The 17,943-nt window shown below is 44.6% G+C and overlaps 1 protein-coding gene across 1 annotated transcript in view; it reads right to left on the minus strand.

The window, feature by feature from the left end:
* Positions 1–894: 894 nt before the first annotated feature.
* Positions 895–17,943, minus strand: part of fbxo38 (F-box protein 38) — an 86,929-nt gene continuing 69,880 nt past the window's right edge. Inside the window, exons 16-18 of the mRNA XM_084332145.1 lie at positions 12,122–12,232; positions 4,712–4,825; positions 895–4,049 (exon numbers count right to left, since the gene is read on the minus strand). Of these exons, the coding sequence (XP_084188271.1) occupies positions 3,871–4,049; positions 4,712–4,825; positions 12,122–12,232 (404 nt within the window). The 3' untranslated portion in view covers positions 895–3,870. The remainder of the gene's footprint in view (positions 4,050–4,711; positions 4,826–12,121; positions 12,233–17,943) is intronic.

Here is a 17,943-nt window from a genome sequence, read left to right on the forward strand (position 1 = left end):
ACGAAGACATGTTGTGTCATCTCTGAGGACGTCATCTAGCAGGAAGGGACAGACGAAGACATGTTGTGTCGTCTCTGAGGACGTCATCTAGCAGGAAGGGACAGAAGAAGTCGTACACGGGGGACAGTCCGTTATTCTCCTTTTTTAGTTTTCTCTCAGATTCAGCCGTCGTTTCTATCGTTCATCTTCCTCTTCCTGAGGTAAACATGGCTGTGCAATAAACACCAACACACACACAGCACAGTATACACACACGCACCCACACAACCTTCCAAACCCAGAGGAAAAAACATAAAAAGAAAAAACTAAAAGGCTAAATAAATACAAATAAAAAAACAACAAATATTTTTTTCTTTGACAAATCAGTTTAAGGGCACTTCTACACGGACTACTACCTCTCTCTCTGTGTGTTTGTGTGTGTGTGTGAGTGTAGCAGCATTAGTAGCCTTAGACAGGCTCAATCTATGGCAGTGGATTATACCTGTCATTCTCCAGATGGATTTAAAGAGATAGTCCACATCTTTAAGAGGCCCATCTAATTTAAAAAGATAGTCCACATCTTTTTTTTTCTATTTTTCTCCCATCCCAATTTTCATATCGTCCAATTCAACCCTCCCCTGTCTTTCGAACGTTGTTTCTTGCCTCCCACAAGCCGGCTGCAATGTGGACTAAGTCATACATAGCACGAGTCCCCTCCGATACTCGAGGTAACAGCCGTCGCATCTTTTCACCTGCGAGGCTCGATCTTTCAGCGTCGGGGGTCTGGGCTTTGGAGGGGCCCCGCCCCCGTCGCTTCTTGATTCTACTGCGCAGGCGCACCAACCGACCTGTAGGAGTCGCTGTCCACAACGCCCGATCCCCACCCTTCAGTTTCCCACCCCCTAATACGGCCAATGTGTATTACTGTGGACGACCAGCTAAACTGAAAGCAATGTGGAGAGTGGGGCTCGAACAGGAGGCATCCTGTTCGAGCCTAGTCTCCAGCATTCGTTGTGAGCGCCTTGCCCACTGCGCCACATAGCCGCCGATAGTCCACATCTTTAAGAGGCCTATCTAACTTAGAAAATGTTAGCATCATGCTAAACACGCTAGTGGTAGTCAATGGGGCCATGGGACATCAATTCTATGCAATATTCATTAACTATCCTCGACGTACACTAGCATGCTTGGCAACATAACACCTGCCAACATCTTCTGCTTCCAGTATCTCAGACAGAGAAGCACTGGTGTTCAATGTGTTTTGGGCAGACCGAAAAGGTCACCCCGGTTTATTTCTTTAAAATGTGGACTGTCCCTTTAAATGCACTACACTGGTTTCGGTCTCTCCCTCCTCTCGTCACAGACAGCCAATAGGAAAACAAGGCAGCTCCAGACAGCATCCATGGGCTAGACTGGTTATTTGACCTCATGACAAACACGTTTGCGTCACGCAGGTCGAGCTCAGGTTGATACCTGGGTGGAGCTCAGGGTGATACCTGGGTGGAGCTCAGGGTGATACCTGGGTGGAGCTCAGGGTGATACCTGGGTGGAGCTCAGGGTGATACCTGGGTGGAGCTCAGGGTGATACCTGGGTGGAGCTCAGGGTGATACCTGGGTGGAGCTCAGGGTGATACCTGGGTGGAGCTCAGGGTGATACCTGGGTGGAGCTCAGGGTGATACCTGGGTGGAGCTCAGGGTGATACCTGGGTGGAGCTCAGGGTGATACCTGGGTGGAGCTCAGGGTGATACCTGGGTGGAGCTCAGGGTGATACCTGGGTGGAGCTCAGGGTGATACCTGGGTGGAGCTCAGGTTTGGCCCAAACGCAAAGAAAGACCACTTCAAAGATGTTTCATTCTAACTAAAAATGTGTGAATAAGCTTGTCCATCGACGTGACCAAAAGACAATATGAAAAACAAAACAGGAAATAATGGTTAAAAGCAAGGAAAATGAAGTGCATGTTGAGTGCCTCATGTCCCAGGAGCACAGCGGTGACATGGACCGACACCAGACGTCCGACAGAACCTGGACGTTCAGAACACTTCCATTACTCTACGACACATGAATACATTGTGCTTGTGAAATAATAGCCTCATAACACATTTATAACACATAAGTCAGTAGTGTAGTTGAGGGTTGAGGGCCATTAAAAGGGCACTTCACTTGACTCGTTATGGAGGGTAAATTAGTCTGAATATGGCCACCAGTGATGTCATTGGGGGCATTGAATCCTTGTGTTGTGTTAATTACAGCTCCATTAAATTATGTAGATGGAAAAAAACAGCAACACCTTGTCTTATAGAGACTGCTACCTTATCATTTCATTGAGCTGTAATTAACACAACACCTCGTTTTATAGAGACTGCTGCCTTATCATTTCATTAAGCTGTAATTAACATAACACAAGGATTCAATGTCATCGATCACTGGCTTTTTGGATCTGTGAGATTATGTGCAAAATAATTCGGCATTGTTTTTTTTTAACGAAGTGGCCCTTTAACAGCATGCTCACCTATCATTCCCATTACCATTAAAACCCAAAGGAAGGTGACATCACACCAGTGGAGAACGTAGGAAGACCGTCCACAGTGGCACATTATTTAACTACGTATTAGGAATGTGTTATGACACTTACATTTCACAAACATTATGCATTCATAAGAGTGTGTTCTAAAGGTCCAGTTGAAGCCTCTGGTTCTGGTCCAGATTGAACACAAACTAAATCAGCCTCTACTTGGTTCACTTTTTAAATTCCGGCTTTAGCCAGTTTGATTCTAACAATAGGGTCCAAATCCATACTTAAAAACAAATAAATCTTAGTCAAAGTGTATGTTAGGCAACGAACGCCCCTTCCTCCTCTCTGTAGCCATAAGTTCGTTTTTAGCCTCTGCTCGTATACTGCAGCATGTCACGTGAACAGGCCAGGATTCAAACCAGCGTCGCTTGCACAAGAACACCAAACACATGTCCTGAACCAACGTCTCGCTCTCCAGTCAAGGAACATGTTCTGGCATAGACCTCTCATGTGCGTCTCTCTCCGCGGTCTCTACGGGGGAAATTAACGGGTTATTAAAGGATTGGCCCAAGCTGTTGGTTCATGCAGGCGTTCGGCCTCGAGTCAAGTATTCTAATCATATTCTCTTCGATAAGGCAGAGGATTTACAATTTTCTGTACAAAAGATTTACTGAAGCGGCAATAAAAAAAAAAAGGGAATAATCGGCAGCCAAACCTAGCTTAGCATTGCAGCTCAGGTCACCTGACGTCACCAGCTCAGGTCACCTGACGTCACCAGATCAGGTCACCTGACGTCACCAACTCTAGGTTCTCATAGTGGGGGTGGACCTAAACTGCAACACCCACTCCTTAATTGTTAGCAATGTGGCTCTTAAAAATAAGGCTAGATAGCAAAACGTAAACTTTCTGTAAAACAGAGTTTTCCTTCTGAGTCCCGACCCGTCTGTGCGTTAAAGGACAGAACTGCTGTGAAGTAAGAGGAACGCGGTTAATCTTCACCAAAAGACAAGCCGGAGCTTCAAGATAGATTTCTTTCTTTTCAGAATAACACTTGAGAGGTCTATGCAGACTGTGAGGCGCCGCCACGTCCATCCTGCCGCCCGGCAGACCGGATCTAGAATGAGCTTTTCTAGATCTCTTTCTAGAGGCACAGTATCTAGACTTGGACCCTAGAAACAGAATTTCTAGATGTCACCCATTGTCCACGTCTAGAAGTGATGAAGTTCCAACATTTTGGATCCAAAACCTTTTCCTTTTCTGGATTCTGAGCCAGAAACACGGGACTCCGGGAACTGAACTCATCCCAGAACTGGAGTTCCTAGACTCGGGATCCCAGAGGCAGTTTTTAAGCGGACGTGCTGGACCGGTGCGTCGTCTCTAGATGTAGTCGTCGTCCACGGGTTCCCCCGACGTGTCACAGTGGTGCAGGAAGAGGACCACCACCCTCTGGAACACGCCCCGCCGGCTCTGCCTCCGCTCAGAGATCTCCTCCCCGATCGTCTCCATGCAGATGTCAGCCGACAGCTGTCCTTTACGCCGAGGGGCATATATGGTGGCTGGGGAGGGACAAAACAGACACAGGGAAAGAGATTAGGTCAGTCTTTATAGACTAATCTATAACCAACCACTTCCTGCTCAGTCTTTATCGCCTAATCTATAACCAACCACTTCCTGCTCAGTCTTTATAGACTAATCTCTAACCAACCACTTCCTGCTCAGTCTTTATAGACTCATCTCTAACCAACCACTTCCTGCTCAGTCTTTATAGACTCATCTCTAACCAACCACTTCCTGCTCAGTCTTTATAGACTCATCTCTAACCAACCACTTCCTGCTCAGTCTTTATAGACTCATCTCTAACCAACCACTTCCTGCTCAGTCTTTATAGACTAATCTATAACCAACCACCACTTCCTGCTCAGTCTTTATCGCCTAATCTATAACCAACCACTTCCTGCTCAGTCTTTATAGACTAATCTATAACCAACCACTTCCTGCTCAGTCTTTATAGACTAATCTATAACCAACCACCACTTCCTGCTCAGTCTTTATCGCCTAATCTATAACCAACCACTTCCTGCTCAGTCTTTATCGCCTAATCTATAACCAACCATCCTCATGCTCATATCATCATAATAATCATTTCCAATCATAATCATATAATCAATAAATTATATAATAAATTATAATATATATATTTTTTTTAATAGTTACTCACTGCTCTCATCGTCTTCAAAGTCGTAGCGGGCGTAGCTGTTTGGGTCCGCCGTCCTCAGCGTCCTCAGCCAGGGGAAATCTGTTATCATACTGTAGGGGGCGCCATCCACCACTCCTACAGACAGAATTAGATCATGCATTAGCAGTTATCGCACTATAGGGGGCGCTTAGTTATGACTGTAGAATAATGGTCCCGATACCAGAGATCTGTAGAATAATGGTCCTGATACCAGAGGTCTGTAGAATAATGGTCCTGATACCAGAGGTCTGTAGAATAATGGTCCTGATACCAGAGGTCTGTAGAATAATGGACCCGATACCAGTAGGGATGGGTATCGTTAGGATTTTATCGATACTACTACTCTTATCGATACTCTTATCGGTTCTTTTTGATTATTTTGCACGAAAAAAAAAACAATTAATTAAGAACAGAATCGACATTGCTTTATTATTCTTTTATATAACTATATAAATATAATTTCTTCAGCAGCAACAGCAGCAGCAATGTTTTAAATGTGTCTGAATTAGAGTTTTTATAATTAACAACAAATGTAAGATAAAATAAAAAAAAAATACAGCAAAAGTTCAAACAAACAGTTGCATGGCAACAAATAAAATAATAAAATGAATAAATAAAATATTAAATAAATAAATAGGCTACACATCTCTCTTTTTGTGTTACAAATTGTGCTCACTGATATGAACATAGGCCTCTTTACTTACTTAAAAAAAGGAAACATCAAGAAATATGTTTATGGTATTCCACCATGCCATGTGCGTTTTATTTTATAATCATGATGCTGAAGTCGGAGTCATACAATACTATTTTGATTGACAGTCGATTCTGCCAATTACGTCACACCGCTTACACCCACCTCTGCTGTTCTTACCACCAATCAGAAGCTCTCATTCGTTTTTTTACTTCCGGAATGTCGGCCATTACTCTACTCGAGAGACTACCGGAGCTCAGGCTAATAACGTTAGCTCCCCGCCAGCCACATTGACGAGTACCAGCGCTTATACATTACTGGCAAATGTCTTGTTGCACTTGTGGCAACAAGCGTTGTCAGCATCGACTTTAGTAAAATAGACCCAGACTTTGGAACGTTTCGTTCTGTCCGCCATGATGAGAGCAGAGCTGTCTGTACTGTAGCCTACAACAGCACCCGTGTGTGTGTGTGTGTGTGAGTGAGTGAGTGAGTGTGTGAGCACAGCACAGCCCGCTCCTCGCGCAGGCAGAGAGAGACCGAGGGAGGAGAGATATAGAAAACGGCCAACAAGATTAGTTTACAACGTTTAAATTCCTCAAAAAATGTAAAATCCATAATTTCTCGAGTACTGATAGCAAAACCGATAATGTCGGAGCTTATCAATACTCAGTTTTTTTCTAATTTAGTACAGGTTCCCATTTAGAACCGGGTTTCAGGGGCATCCCTAGATACCAGAGGTCTGTAGAATAATGGTCCTGATACCAGAGGTCTGTAGAATAATGGTCCTGATACCAGAGGTCTGTAGAATAATGGTCCTGATACCAGAGGTCTGTAGAATAATGGTCCTGATACCAGAGGTCTGTAGAATAATGGTCCTGATACCAGAGGTCTGTAGAATAATGGTCCTGATACCAGATGTCTTGGCTATATCCATAAACTTGGGGTTAGTGGCTTGAAAACTGCAGGTGAATCAAAGGGCCAAACAACTGGCAAGCTGTAGTTTGGGTTCTGCTATGATAGGTAGTAAGGGTGGGGGAAATAATTGATAGAGCAATATATTGCGATATTTTATAAATACATATAATAAATAATTGTTTTGCTAGCTCTAATGTCCACTCCTCGCTCTGATGTCCACTCCTCGCTCTAATGTCCACTCCTCGCTCTAATGTCCACTCCTCGCTCTAATGTCCACTCCTAGCTCTGATGTCCACTCCTAGCTCTGATGTCCACTCCTCGCTCTAATGTCCACTCCTAGCTCTAATGTCCACTCCTAGCTCTGATGTCCACTCCTCACTCTAATGTCCACTCCTCGCTCTAATGTCCACTCCTAGCTCTGATGTCCACTCCTCGCTCTAATGTCCACTCCTCGCTCTAATGTCCACTCCTCGCTCTAATGTCCACTCCTAGCTCTGATGTCCACTCCTAGCTCTAATGTCCACTCCTCGCTCTAATGTCCACTCCTCACTCTAATGTCCACTCCTCGCTCTAATGTCCACTCCTCGCTCTAATGTCCACTCCTCGCTCTGATGTCCACTCCTAGCTCTGATGTCCACTCCTAGCTCTAATGTCCACTCCTCGCTCTAATGTCTTTAAGATCCATGTTGAACCCCAGTCTTCTGTACCACTGTGTAGAATTGTATTGGTAGATTAACTAAAGCATCTCTAATGTCACCTCCCAGTGTCTCTAATGTTACCTCCCAGTGTGTACATGTCTCTAATGTTACCTCCCAGTGTGTACATGTCTCTAATGTTACCTCCCAGTGTGTACATGTCTCTAATGTTACCTCCCAGTGTGTACATGTCTCTAATGTTACCTCCCAGTGTGTACATGTCTCTAATGTTACCTCCCAGTGTGTACATGTCTCTAATGTTACCTCCCAGTGTGTACATGTCTCTAATGTTACCTCCCAGTGTGTACATGTCTCTAATGTTACCTCCCAGTGTGTACATGTCTCTAATGTTACCTCCCAGTGTGTACATGTCTCTAATGTTACCTCCCAGTGTGTACATGTCTCTGATGTTACCTCCCAGTGTGTACATGTCTCTAATGTTACCTCCCAGTGTGTACATGTCTCTAATGTTACCTCCCAGTGTGTACATGTCTCTAATGTTACCTCCCAGTGTGTACATGTCTCTAATGTTACCTCCCAGTGTGTACATGTCTCTAATGTTACCTCCCAGTGTGTACATGTCTCTAATGTTACCTCCCAGTGTGTACATGTCTCTAATGTTACCTCCCAGTGTGTACATGTCTCTAATGTTACCTCCCAGTGTGTACATGTCTCTAATGTTACCTCCCAGTGTGTACATGTCTCTGATGTTACCTCCCAGTGTGTATATGTCTCTAATGTTACCTCCCAGTGTGTACATGTCTCTAATGTTACCTCCCAGTGTGTACATGTCTCTAATGTTACCTCCCAGTGTGTACATGTCTCTGATGTTACCTCCCAGTGTGTACATGTCTCTAATGTTACCTCCCAGTGTGTACATGTCTCTAATGTTACCTCCCAGTGTGTACATGTCTCTACCTCCCAGTGTGTACATGTCTCTAATGTTACCTCCCAGTGTGTACATGTCTCTAATGTCACCTCCCAGTGTGTACATGTATCTAATGTTACCTCCCAGTGTGTACATGTATCTAATGTTACCTCCCAGTGTGTACATGTCTCTAATGTTACCTCCCAGTGTGTACATGTCTCTAATGTTACCTCCCAGTGTGTACATGTCTCTAATGTTACCTCCCAGTGTGTACATGTCTCTAATGTTACCTCCCAGTGTGTACATGTCTCTAATGTTACCTCCCAGTGTGTACATGTCTCTAATGTTACCTCCCAGTGTGTACATGTCTCTGATGTTACCTCCCAGTGTGTACATGTCTCTGATGTTACCTCCCAGTGTGTACATGTCTCTAATGTTACCTCCCAGTGTGTACATGTCTCTGATGTTACCTCCCAGTGTGTACATGTCTCTAATGTTACCTCCCAGTGTGTACATGTCTCTAATGTTACCTCCCAGTGTGTACATGTCTCTGATGTTACCTCCCAGTGTGTACATGTCTCTAATGTTACCTCCCAGTGTGTACATGTCTCTGGTCTCTAATGTTACCTCCCAGTGTGTACATGTCTCTAATGTTACCTCCCAGTGTGTACATGTCTCTGGTCTCTAATGTTACCTCCCAGTGTGTACATGTCTCTAATGTTACCTCCCAGTGTGTACATGTCTCTAATGTTACCTCCCAGTGTGTACATGTCTCTAATGTTACCTCCCAGTGTGTACATGTCTCTAATGTTACCTCCCAGTGTGTACATGTCTCTAATGTTACCTCCCAGTGTGTACATGTCTCTAATGTTACCTCCCAGTGTGTACATGTCTCTAATGTTACCTCCCAGTGTGTACATGTCTCTAATGTTACCTCCCAGTGTGTACATGTCTCTAATGTTACCTCCCAGTGTGTACATGTCTCTAATGTTACCTCCCAGTGTGTACATGTCTCTAATGTCACCTCCCAGTGTGTACATGTCTCTAATGTTACCTCCCAGTGTGTACATGTCTCTAATGTTACCTCCCAGTGTGTACATGTCTCTAATGTTACCTCCCAGTGTGTACATGTCTCTGATGTCACCTCCCAGTGTGTACCAGCGTTTCCGTTAGCCGGTAATTACCGGTTTTTGACCGGCAAAATCTGTTGAAGTCCGACATATTTAATCTCTCCGGTCATAGTGTCCGGTGAAAATAGTTCCCTCTGGGCACAGTTTGATTATTTGAATTGTATTTGGATGGGCTGGAGTTGGGTGGCCTATGCGATGAACGAAACAATCATTGCGTTTGTTGTCGTTGCTTCGCTCAGCGAGAGCTTGCTGCTGGATTTGCGGAAGGCATGCAGCTGCAGACCCACAGAACCCACCAGCTTTGCTGGCACAGTGCGGTCCCCAGACCTGGAAAGCTGCTCTGCGGGTCTGCAGCTGGATGCTTCTTGCAAACTAACTGCGACCGGCTCGCGCTGATAACAGCTTTGTTGGACCGGCTGCTTGGTGGAGCAACGATGAAACGAATGTAATGAATCGTTCGTCGCATGGGCTATTTAATTTTGGCCTGTTTTGGTACGGTTCGGGTGGTCAAGTTGTGCTTGGAGGGAGTTGTTTTCACCGGACATTATGACCAGCACCAAGTCGTTGGGACTCGGAGGTGGAGATATACATCACGCAAACCCACGATAATGTTGCAGTCTCTCTCTGCAAAATTTCTCAGTTCTTCGCTTGATATAATTAATACAAATGTCCAATATAACGGAATTCGTTAGCTCATAAAAATGTGATTATAACAGACTGCTGTTTAGTGTCGGACCGACTGCCCACATACGCGGTCTATTTTATTTCAAGTCAGCAGCAGCACGGAGTATCGAGGGACTTATTTTATTTGGAATATATTAATGACTGTATACGCAAAAGTAGCCTATAGTTTTAAGTAATAATATTATAAATCTACATGCCTTGAGGATGACATTCTTTATTCAATTGTTTTAAAGCTCAATAAACTATGACCGGAATTAATCTCAATTGTCCGGTAGATTGAAATCTTGCAGGTCACGGAGACCGGCAACAATTTTTTCTAACGGAAACCCTGGTGTGTACATGTTTCTAATGTTACCTCCCAGTGTGTACATGTCTCTAATGTTACCTCCCAGTGTGTACATGTCTCTAATGTTACCTCCCAGTGTGTACATGTCTCTAATGTTACCTCCCAGTGTGTACATGTCTCTGATGTTACCTCCCAGTGTGTACATGTCTCTAATGTTACCTCCCAGTGTGTACATGTCTCTAATGTTACCTCCCAGTGTGTACATGTCTCTAATGTTACCTCCCAGTGTGTACATGTCTCTAATGTTACCTCCCAGTGTGTACATGTCTCTGATGTTACCTCCCAGTGTGTACATGTCTCTAATGTTACCTCCCAGTGTGTACATGTATCTAATGTTACCTCCCAGTGTGTACATGTCTCTAATGTTACCTCCCAGTGTGTACATGTCTCTAATGTTACCTCCCAGTGTGTACATGTCTCTAATGTTACCTCCCAGTGTGTACATGTCTCTAATGTTACCTCCCAGTGTGTACATGTCTCTAATGTCACCTCCCAGTGTGTACATGTCTCTAATGTTACCTCCCAGTGTGTACATGTCTCTAATGTTACCTCCCAGTGTGTACATGTCTCTAATGTTACCTCCCAGTGTGTACATGTCTCTGATGTTACCTCCCAGTGTGTACATGTCTCTGATGTTACCTCCCAGTGTGTACATGTCTCTGATGTTACCTCCCAGTGTGTACATGTCTCTAATGTTACCTCCCAGTGTGTACATGTCTCTAATGTTACCTCCCAGTGTGTACATGTCTCTAATGTTACCTCCCAGTGTGTACATGTCTCTAATGTTACCTCCCAGTGTGTACATGTCTCTGATGTTACCTCCCAGTGTGTACATGTCTCTAATGTTACCTCCCAGTGTGTACATGTCTCTAATGTTACCTCCCAGTGTGTACATGTCTCTAATGTTACCTCCCAGTGTGTACATGTCTCTAATGTTACCTCCCAGTGTGTACATGTCTCTAATGTTACCTCCCAGTGTGTACATGTCTCTAATGTTACCTCCCAGTGTGTACATGTCTCTAATGTTACCTCCCAGTGTGTACATGTCTCTGATGTTACCTCCCAGTGTGTACATGTCTCTAATGTTACCTCCCAGTGTGTACATGTCTCTAATGTTACCTCCCAGTGTGTACATGTCTCTAATGTTACCTCCCAGTGTGTACATGTCTCTAATGTTACCTCCCAGTGTGTACATGTCTCTAATGTTACCTCCCAGTGTGTACATGTATCTAATGTTACCTCCCAGTGTGTACATGTCTCTAATGTTACCTCCCAGTGTGTACATGTCTCTAATGTTACCTCCCAGTGTGTACATGTCTCTGGTCTCTAATGTTACCTCCCAGTGTGTACATGTCTCTGGTCTCTAATGTTACCTCCCAGTGTGTACATGTCTCTAATGTTACCTCCCAGTGTGTACATGTCTCTAATGTTACCTCCCAGTGTGTACATGTCTCTAATGTTACCTCCCAGTGTGTACATGTCTCTAATGTTACCTCCCAGTGTGTACATGTCTCTAATGTTACCTCCCAGTGTGTACATGTCTCTAATGTTACCTCCCAGTGTGTACATGTCTCTAATGTTACCTCCCAGTGTGTACATGTCTCTAATGTTACCTCCCAGTGTGTACATGTCTCTAATGTTACCTCCCAGTGTGTACATGTCTCTAATGTTACCTCCCAGTGTGTACATGTTTCTAATGTCACCTCCCAGTGTGTACATGTATCTAATGTTACCTCCCAGTGTGTATATGTCTCTAATGTTACCTCCCAGTGTGTACATGTCTCTAATGTTACCTCCCAGTGTGTACATGTCTCTAATGTTACCTCCCAGTGTGTACATGTCTCTAATGTTACCTCCCAGTGTGTACATGTCTCTAATGTTACCTCCCAGTGTGTACATGTCTCTAATGTTACCTCCCAGTGTGTACATGTCTCTAATGTTACCTCCCAGTGTGTACATGTCTCTAATGTTACCTCCCAGTGTGTACATGTCTCTAATGTTACCTCCCAGTGTGTACATGTCTCTAATGTTACCTCCCAGTGTGTACATGTCTCTAATGTTACCTCCCAGTGTGTACATGTCTCGGCCCCACGGGTAGTTGGGATACTTCTTCACATCTTCCTCTGTCCTGGTGGCTTCTGGGAAAAACTCATACTTTATAAGCTCCCTGAGAGAGAGAAATAGATAGAGACAAAGAGAGAGAGAAAGACAAAGACAAAGAGAGAGAGAGGTAAAGAGAGGGAGAGAAAGAGACAGAGAGAGGGGTGTTATTAGTTGGGTGTCCCCTGCACCACTTTGCATCCCCGTATTAATTAAAACACACTAGGAGGGACACAAGATCAGGGGGAGGAGCTGGAACATCAAGGGAAACTGAAAGCAACATATATTTTACGTTTCATAAAAACCACAACAAACACCTGGATCATCTTTCACAACATCCAAAAGGTGAGCGTGCTACTACCCCCCTGCTGGCCTGGGATCAGGTCTTACCAGAACCTTCTCTCCAAGATTCAAGATTGTTTATTGTCATATGCACAGTTAAAACGACAGTTTGCCATACAATGGAAATCTTACTTTGCTAGTCCACCCTTCACAAAAGAAATCACACAGTACTTAACTTAAACATATTTAAATACAAGTGAGTGCTAGAAAATAAGGTAAAATAGATTAAAAAAAAATATATATACAAGGCACAGTGAGTTACATTGCACGTTCCGATCATGTGAACGGAGGTGACAGTCGGTCACAGCAGCAGTTAAATGTGTCTTTAGTGATTCATAGTTCATAGTTCATAGTAGAAGGTGTGTGTGGAGGGGGGGGGGGGGCTAGGCATTCAAGAGTCTGATGGCCTGTGGGTAGAAACTGTTTGTCAGTCTCGTAGTTCTGGCTTTCAGACTCCTATATCGCCTGCCTGATGGCAGGAGGTTGAAGAGTGTGTTGGGGGTGTGCACTGTCCTTAATGATGTTGTGTGCTCTCCTGGTGGCCCTGGTAGAGTACATGTCCTGTAGTGAGGGGAAGGCTGCTCCAGAGATGTACTGAGCAGTTTTAATCACTCCAGTATCTCCTTTTCAGCCCAAATACCGGTCTCGTAGAATAGAATAGTTAGCTACTCAGCAGCACTCCAACTGTCTCAACAGAGGAGTAATTCTCAGAGGAGTGGACTTCTAACCCCATGTTTAAAAAGAGGCTGGATCAGGACCTGTGTTCTGGGAACCGCTGAGCGACGGCAGAGATGGTGTTCCTGGTCTCCCTGGTCTCACTCCGAGCTGAGTGTTTACACGCAGAGGAAGCAGCTCACGACAGACGGATGGCTACCTGTCCAGTCAGATATGATTCCAACTGGACGTACGTACAATTACAAAGCCAAACCGCGTTTAGAAGTGGCGCAGATCCATACAGAGCGGTGTTGTACAGTGGCTCAGGCGTTAGAGCGGTCATCTGGTAATCGGAAGGTTCTCGGTTCGATTCCAGCTCTTCCCAGGCAGTGTGCTAAAGTGTCCTTGAGCAAGACACTTAACCCTTAACTGCTCCCGATGAGCAGGTCGGCACCTTGCAGGGTCGCCTCCAGCCGTCAGTGTGTGAACGTGTGAGTGAATGGGTCAAATGCAACTTGTAATAACTTGTAAACTTGTACGATTTCTAGGCAAAAGCAAGGTGACAACATGGTCCTCAAAGTAAGTAGGGTTAGATTATTATTTTTTTGTTTTGAATTTCAGATAATGGTTGAAGAAATGAGTCTTTAGTCGACGGCGAAAGATTGGACGGGTTTCGGCTGTCCTAACTGTGGTTGGCAGTTTGTTCCACCATTGTGGGGCAAGGACTGAGAATAGGCGGCTTCTCCTTGATGACCCTCCCGGAGCTTGGATAGGAGTGGGTCTGAGGCGGCCAGAGGATGCAGAGCGTAGGGGTCTTGAGGGTGTGTAGTTAGAGACCATTGACCGGAGGTAGGCGGGAGCGGTTCCCTTTGCCGCACGGTATGCCAGGTCGAGGGCCTTGAAGCAGAGGTTTGAGATCAGGCGGGCCGCTGCGTTCTGGATGAGTTGAAGGGGCTTGGTGGCAGTGGTTCTGAATGAGTTGAAGGGGCTTGGTGGCAGTGGTTCTGAATGAGTTGAAGGGGCTTGGTGGCAGTGGTTCTGAATGAGTTGAAGGGGCTTGGTGGCAGTGGTTCTGAATGAGTTGAAGAGGCTTGGTGGCAGTGGTTCTGAATGAGTTGAAGGGGCTTGGTGGCAGTGGTTCTGAATGAGTTGAAGGGGCTTGGTGGCAGTGGTTCTGAATGAGTTGAAGGGGCTTGGTGGCAGTGGTTCTGAATGAGTTGAAGAGGCTTGGTGGCAGTGGTTCTGAATGAGTTGAAGGGGCTTGGTGGCAGTGGTTCTGAATGAGTTGAAGGGGCTTGGTGGCAGTGGTTCTGAATGAGTTGAAGGGGCTTGGTGGCAGTGGTTCTGAATGAGTTGAAGGGGCTTGGTGGCAGTGGTTCTGAATGAGTTGAAGGGGCTTGGTGGCAGTGGTTCTGGATGAGTTGAAGGGGCTTGGTGGCAGTGGTTCTGAATGAGTTGAAGGGGCTTGGTGGCAGTGGTTCTGAATGAGTTGAAGGGGCTTGGTGGCAGTGGTTCTGAATGAGTTGAAGAGGCTTGGTGGCAGTGGTTCTGAATGAGTTGAAGAGGCTTGGTGGCAGTGGTTCTGGATGAGTTGAAGGGGCTTGGTGGCAGTGGTTCTGAATGAGTTGAAGAGGCTTGGTGGCAGTGGCCGGGAGGCCAGCGAGCAGTGCGTTGCAGTAGTCGAGGCGGGACTCCAAGCGGGACTCTTTTGCCTAATGACTAGAGGTCGGCATTAAAGATTACACCTAGGATTCTACCTCAATCACCGCCTGGAAAAACCCTTTAGACTTTTGACTCTTCAAAGACTTTTGACAACCCGCTTGACCTGATGAAGAATCTTAAGCTCGTGACATGGTCAGTGAGATGGATGAACAAACAGTGAGATGGATGAACAAACAGTGAGATGGATGAACAAACAGTGAGTTGGATGAACAAACAGTGAGTTGGATGAACAAACAGTGGGATGGATGAACTAAGTGTCTGAAAGGAATAATACCAAAAAGGAATGATACTGTAAGGAATAATGCTGAAAGAAATAATAGGAAAAATGCTGAAAGGAATAATAGGAATAATACTGAAAGGAATAATAATAATACTGAAAGGAGGAATAATAATAATAATACTGAAAGGAGGAATAATAATAATACTGAAAGGAATAATAATAATAATACTGAAAGGAATAATAATAATACTGAAAGGAATAATAATAATAATAATAATAATAATAATAATAATAATAATACTGAAAGGAATAATAAGAATAATACTGAAAGGAATAATAAGAATAATACTGAAAGGAATAATAAGAATAATATTGAAGGGAATAATAGGAATAATACTGAAAGGAATAATAGAAATCATATTGAAAGGAATAGTGTGCGTCTGTGTGTGTGTGAGTGTGAGTGAGAGAGCTCAGCCAACAGAGCCTCCTTCTGGTCAAAGCAGGAACCACACACACAATAACAAGATCTTGATACATTGACTCAATTTCTACCTGGTAGTACGACCCAGTACATCCCAATACAGCCCAGTACTATGGGTGGGAATCACCAGTTTCATCACGATACGATACGATTCTTTGGACAACGATACGATATTTTCCGATATCACAAAGTCTGCCACGATACGATACGATTCGATTCAGGTGCCTGCGATCGATATGAAACAATATTATATGCCCATTTAACACAATCAGTAACATTTAAATCAACAAAAAAAAAGGCAATGGAAATATCATGACATTTTTATTTTTGATCTCTTCCAGACATTTAAATGAAAAACAATCTATTGTTTTTAATACAAATAGACCTCCTGTTCACTGTTTTTGGTTCGTTTTTCTTTTTTTTCCCAATAGTAATATTCTATCACAATGCATGTCATAAATGTCACTATGAATTGAAAATGGGGGACCCTGATGTAAACAAGACAAACGTATTGAGCCGTACTGTATTGTACCCATTCTGCAATCTGTTAAATAAAGTTTTCATTCATTCATTCATTCCCAAAGATGGATCTCCATTGTCTAGACTGGACACCAAGCCATATTTAAAACACAGCTGGACATAGTCAGGGTATCCTATTACATTTGTAATATTACAATTACAATAGAGTACGGTATCACAAATGCATGTCTCAACGAGCTCCACAAACCCAGAGGAACGATATATATATATATATGTTTTGTGTTTTTATTTTGAGCGTTAACTTGCCAGGTTGTAGGCCTGCTAGCATTAGTAGCTATCAGCATTAGCTTGCCAGTTTGTAGGCCTGCGAACATTAGCAGCTATCAGCATTAGCTTGCCAGTTTGTAGGCATGCTACTGCTAGCATTAACAGCTACCAGTGTTAGCTTGCCAGTTTGTAGGCCTGCTCGCATTAGCAGCTAGCAGCGCTAGCTTGCCAGTTTGTAGGCCTGCTCGCATTAGCAGCTAGCAGCGCTAGCTTTCCAGTTTGTAGGCCTGCTAGCATTAGCAGCTATCAGCATTAGCTTGCCAGTTTGTAGACCTGCTCGCATTAGCAGCTATCAGCATTAGCTTGCCAGTTTGTAGGCCTGCTCGCATGAGCAGCTATCAGCATTAGCTTGCCAGTTTGTAGGCCTGCTAGCATTAACAGCTACCAGTGTTAGCTTGCCAGTTTGTAGGCCTGCTCGCATGAGCAGCTAGCAGCATTAGCTTGCCAGTTTGTAGGCCTGCTAGCATTAGCAGCTAGCAGCGCTAGCTTGCCAGTTTGTAGGCCTGCTAGCATTAGCAGCTATGAGTGTTAGCTTGCCAGTTTGTAGGCCTGCTCGCATTAGCAGCTAGCAGCGCTAGCTTGCCAGTTTGTAGGCCTGCTCGCATTAGCAGTGCTAGCTTGCCAGTTTGTAGGCCTGCTCGCATTAGCAGCTAGCAGCGCTAGCTTGCCAGTTTGTAGGCCTGCTAGCATTAGCAGCTATGAGTGTTAGCTTGCCAGTTTGTAGGCCTGCTAGCATTAGCAGTTATGAGTGTTAGCTTGCCAGTTTGTAGGCCTGCTAGCATTAGCAGCGCCAGCTAGCAGCATTAGCTTGCCAATTTGTAGACCTACTAGCTATGGCTGCTCAATTATAGCAACAATCATAATCATGATAATTTTGATTGATATTGAAATCACGATTATTAAATACTTTACTAGATCGATTTGAGAACATCATAGGATGTTCAAATACGTTTATATTTTTTATTTTATATTTTTCCCCCTCCATTTCCTCCGATTTTCTCCCATCCCAATGTTAGTCGTTATGCCAATTCCCAATCCCCTTCCTGGTCGCTGTCCTGGTCGGTCTGGGAGAGTGGAGGCTACCACGTGCTTCCTCCGACACACGTCCAGCCAATCAACGCTTCTTTTCACCTGGCAGCGCGGATTCTCATTGAGAGGGCGTAGCGTGTGGAAGGATCACACTATCCCACTCAAGTCCTATCCGCGCTTAGCAGGCGCCCCGACCGAACTGTAGGAGTCGCTGTTTACAACGACCCGGACCCACCCCGCCAGCTTCTCCCACCCTCTAATACTGCCAATTGTATTAGTGTGAACGGCCAGCCAAGCTGGTGACAACGCCGGAGCTGTGAGCTGGATTCGAACAGGCGAATCTAGCCGCTCCGGGGTTTGGTGACGAACGCAATCTCCGTTACGCCACCTGATCGCCCTGTTCAAATACTTTTTGATAATAACAGGCCAAATACTAAATACGCCAAATACTTTTCAAAATACAAGAAAACGCTCTGTGGCTCTCCTCCCTCTAAACACCAGCTGAACTCTTACTGGATAGTTCCCTGGTG

The sequence above is a fragment of the Notolepis coatsorum genome, assembly GCF_963971535.1.
Source record: "Notolepis coatsorum genome assembly, chromosome: 16".
Taxonomy (NCBI): Eukaryota; Metazoa; Chordata; class Actinopteri; order Aulopiformes; family Paralepididae; genus Notolepis; species Notolepis coatsorum.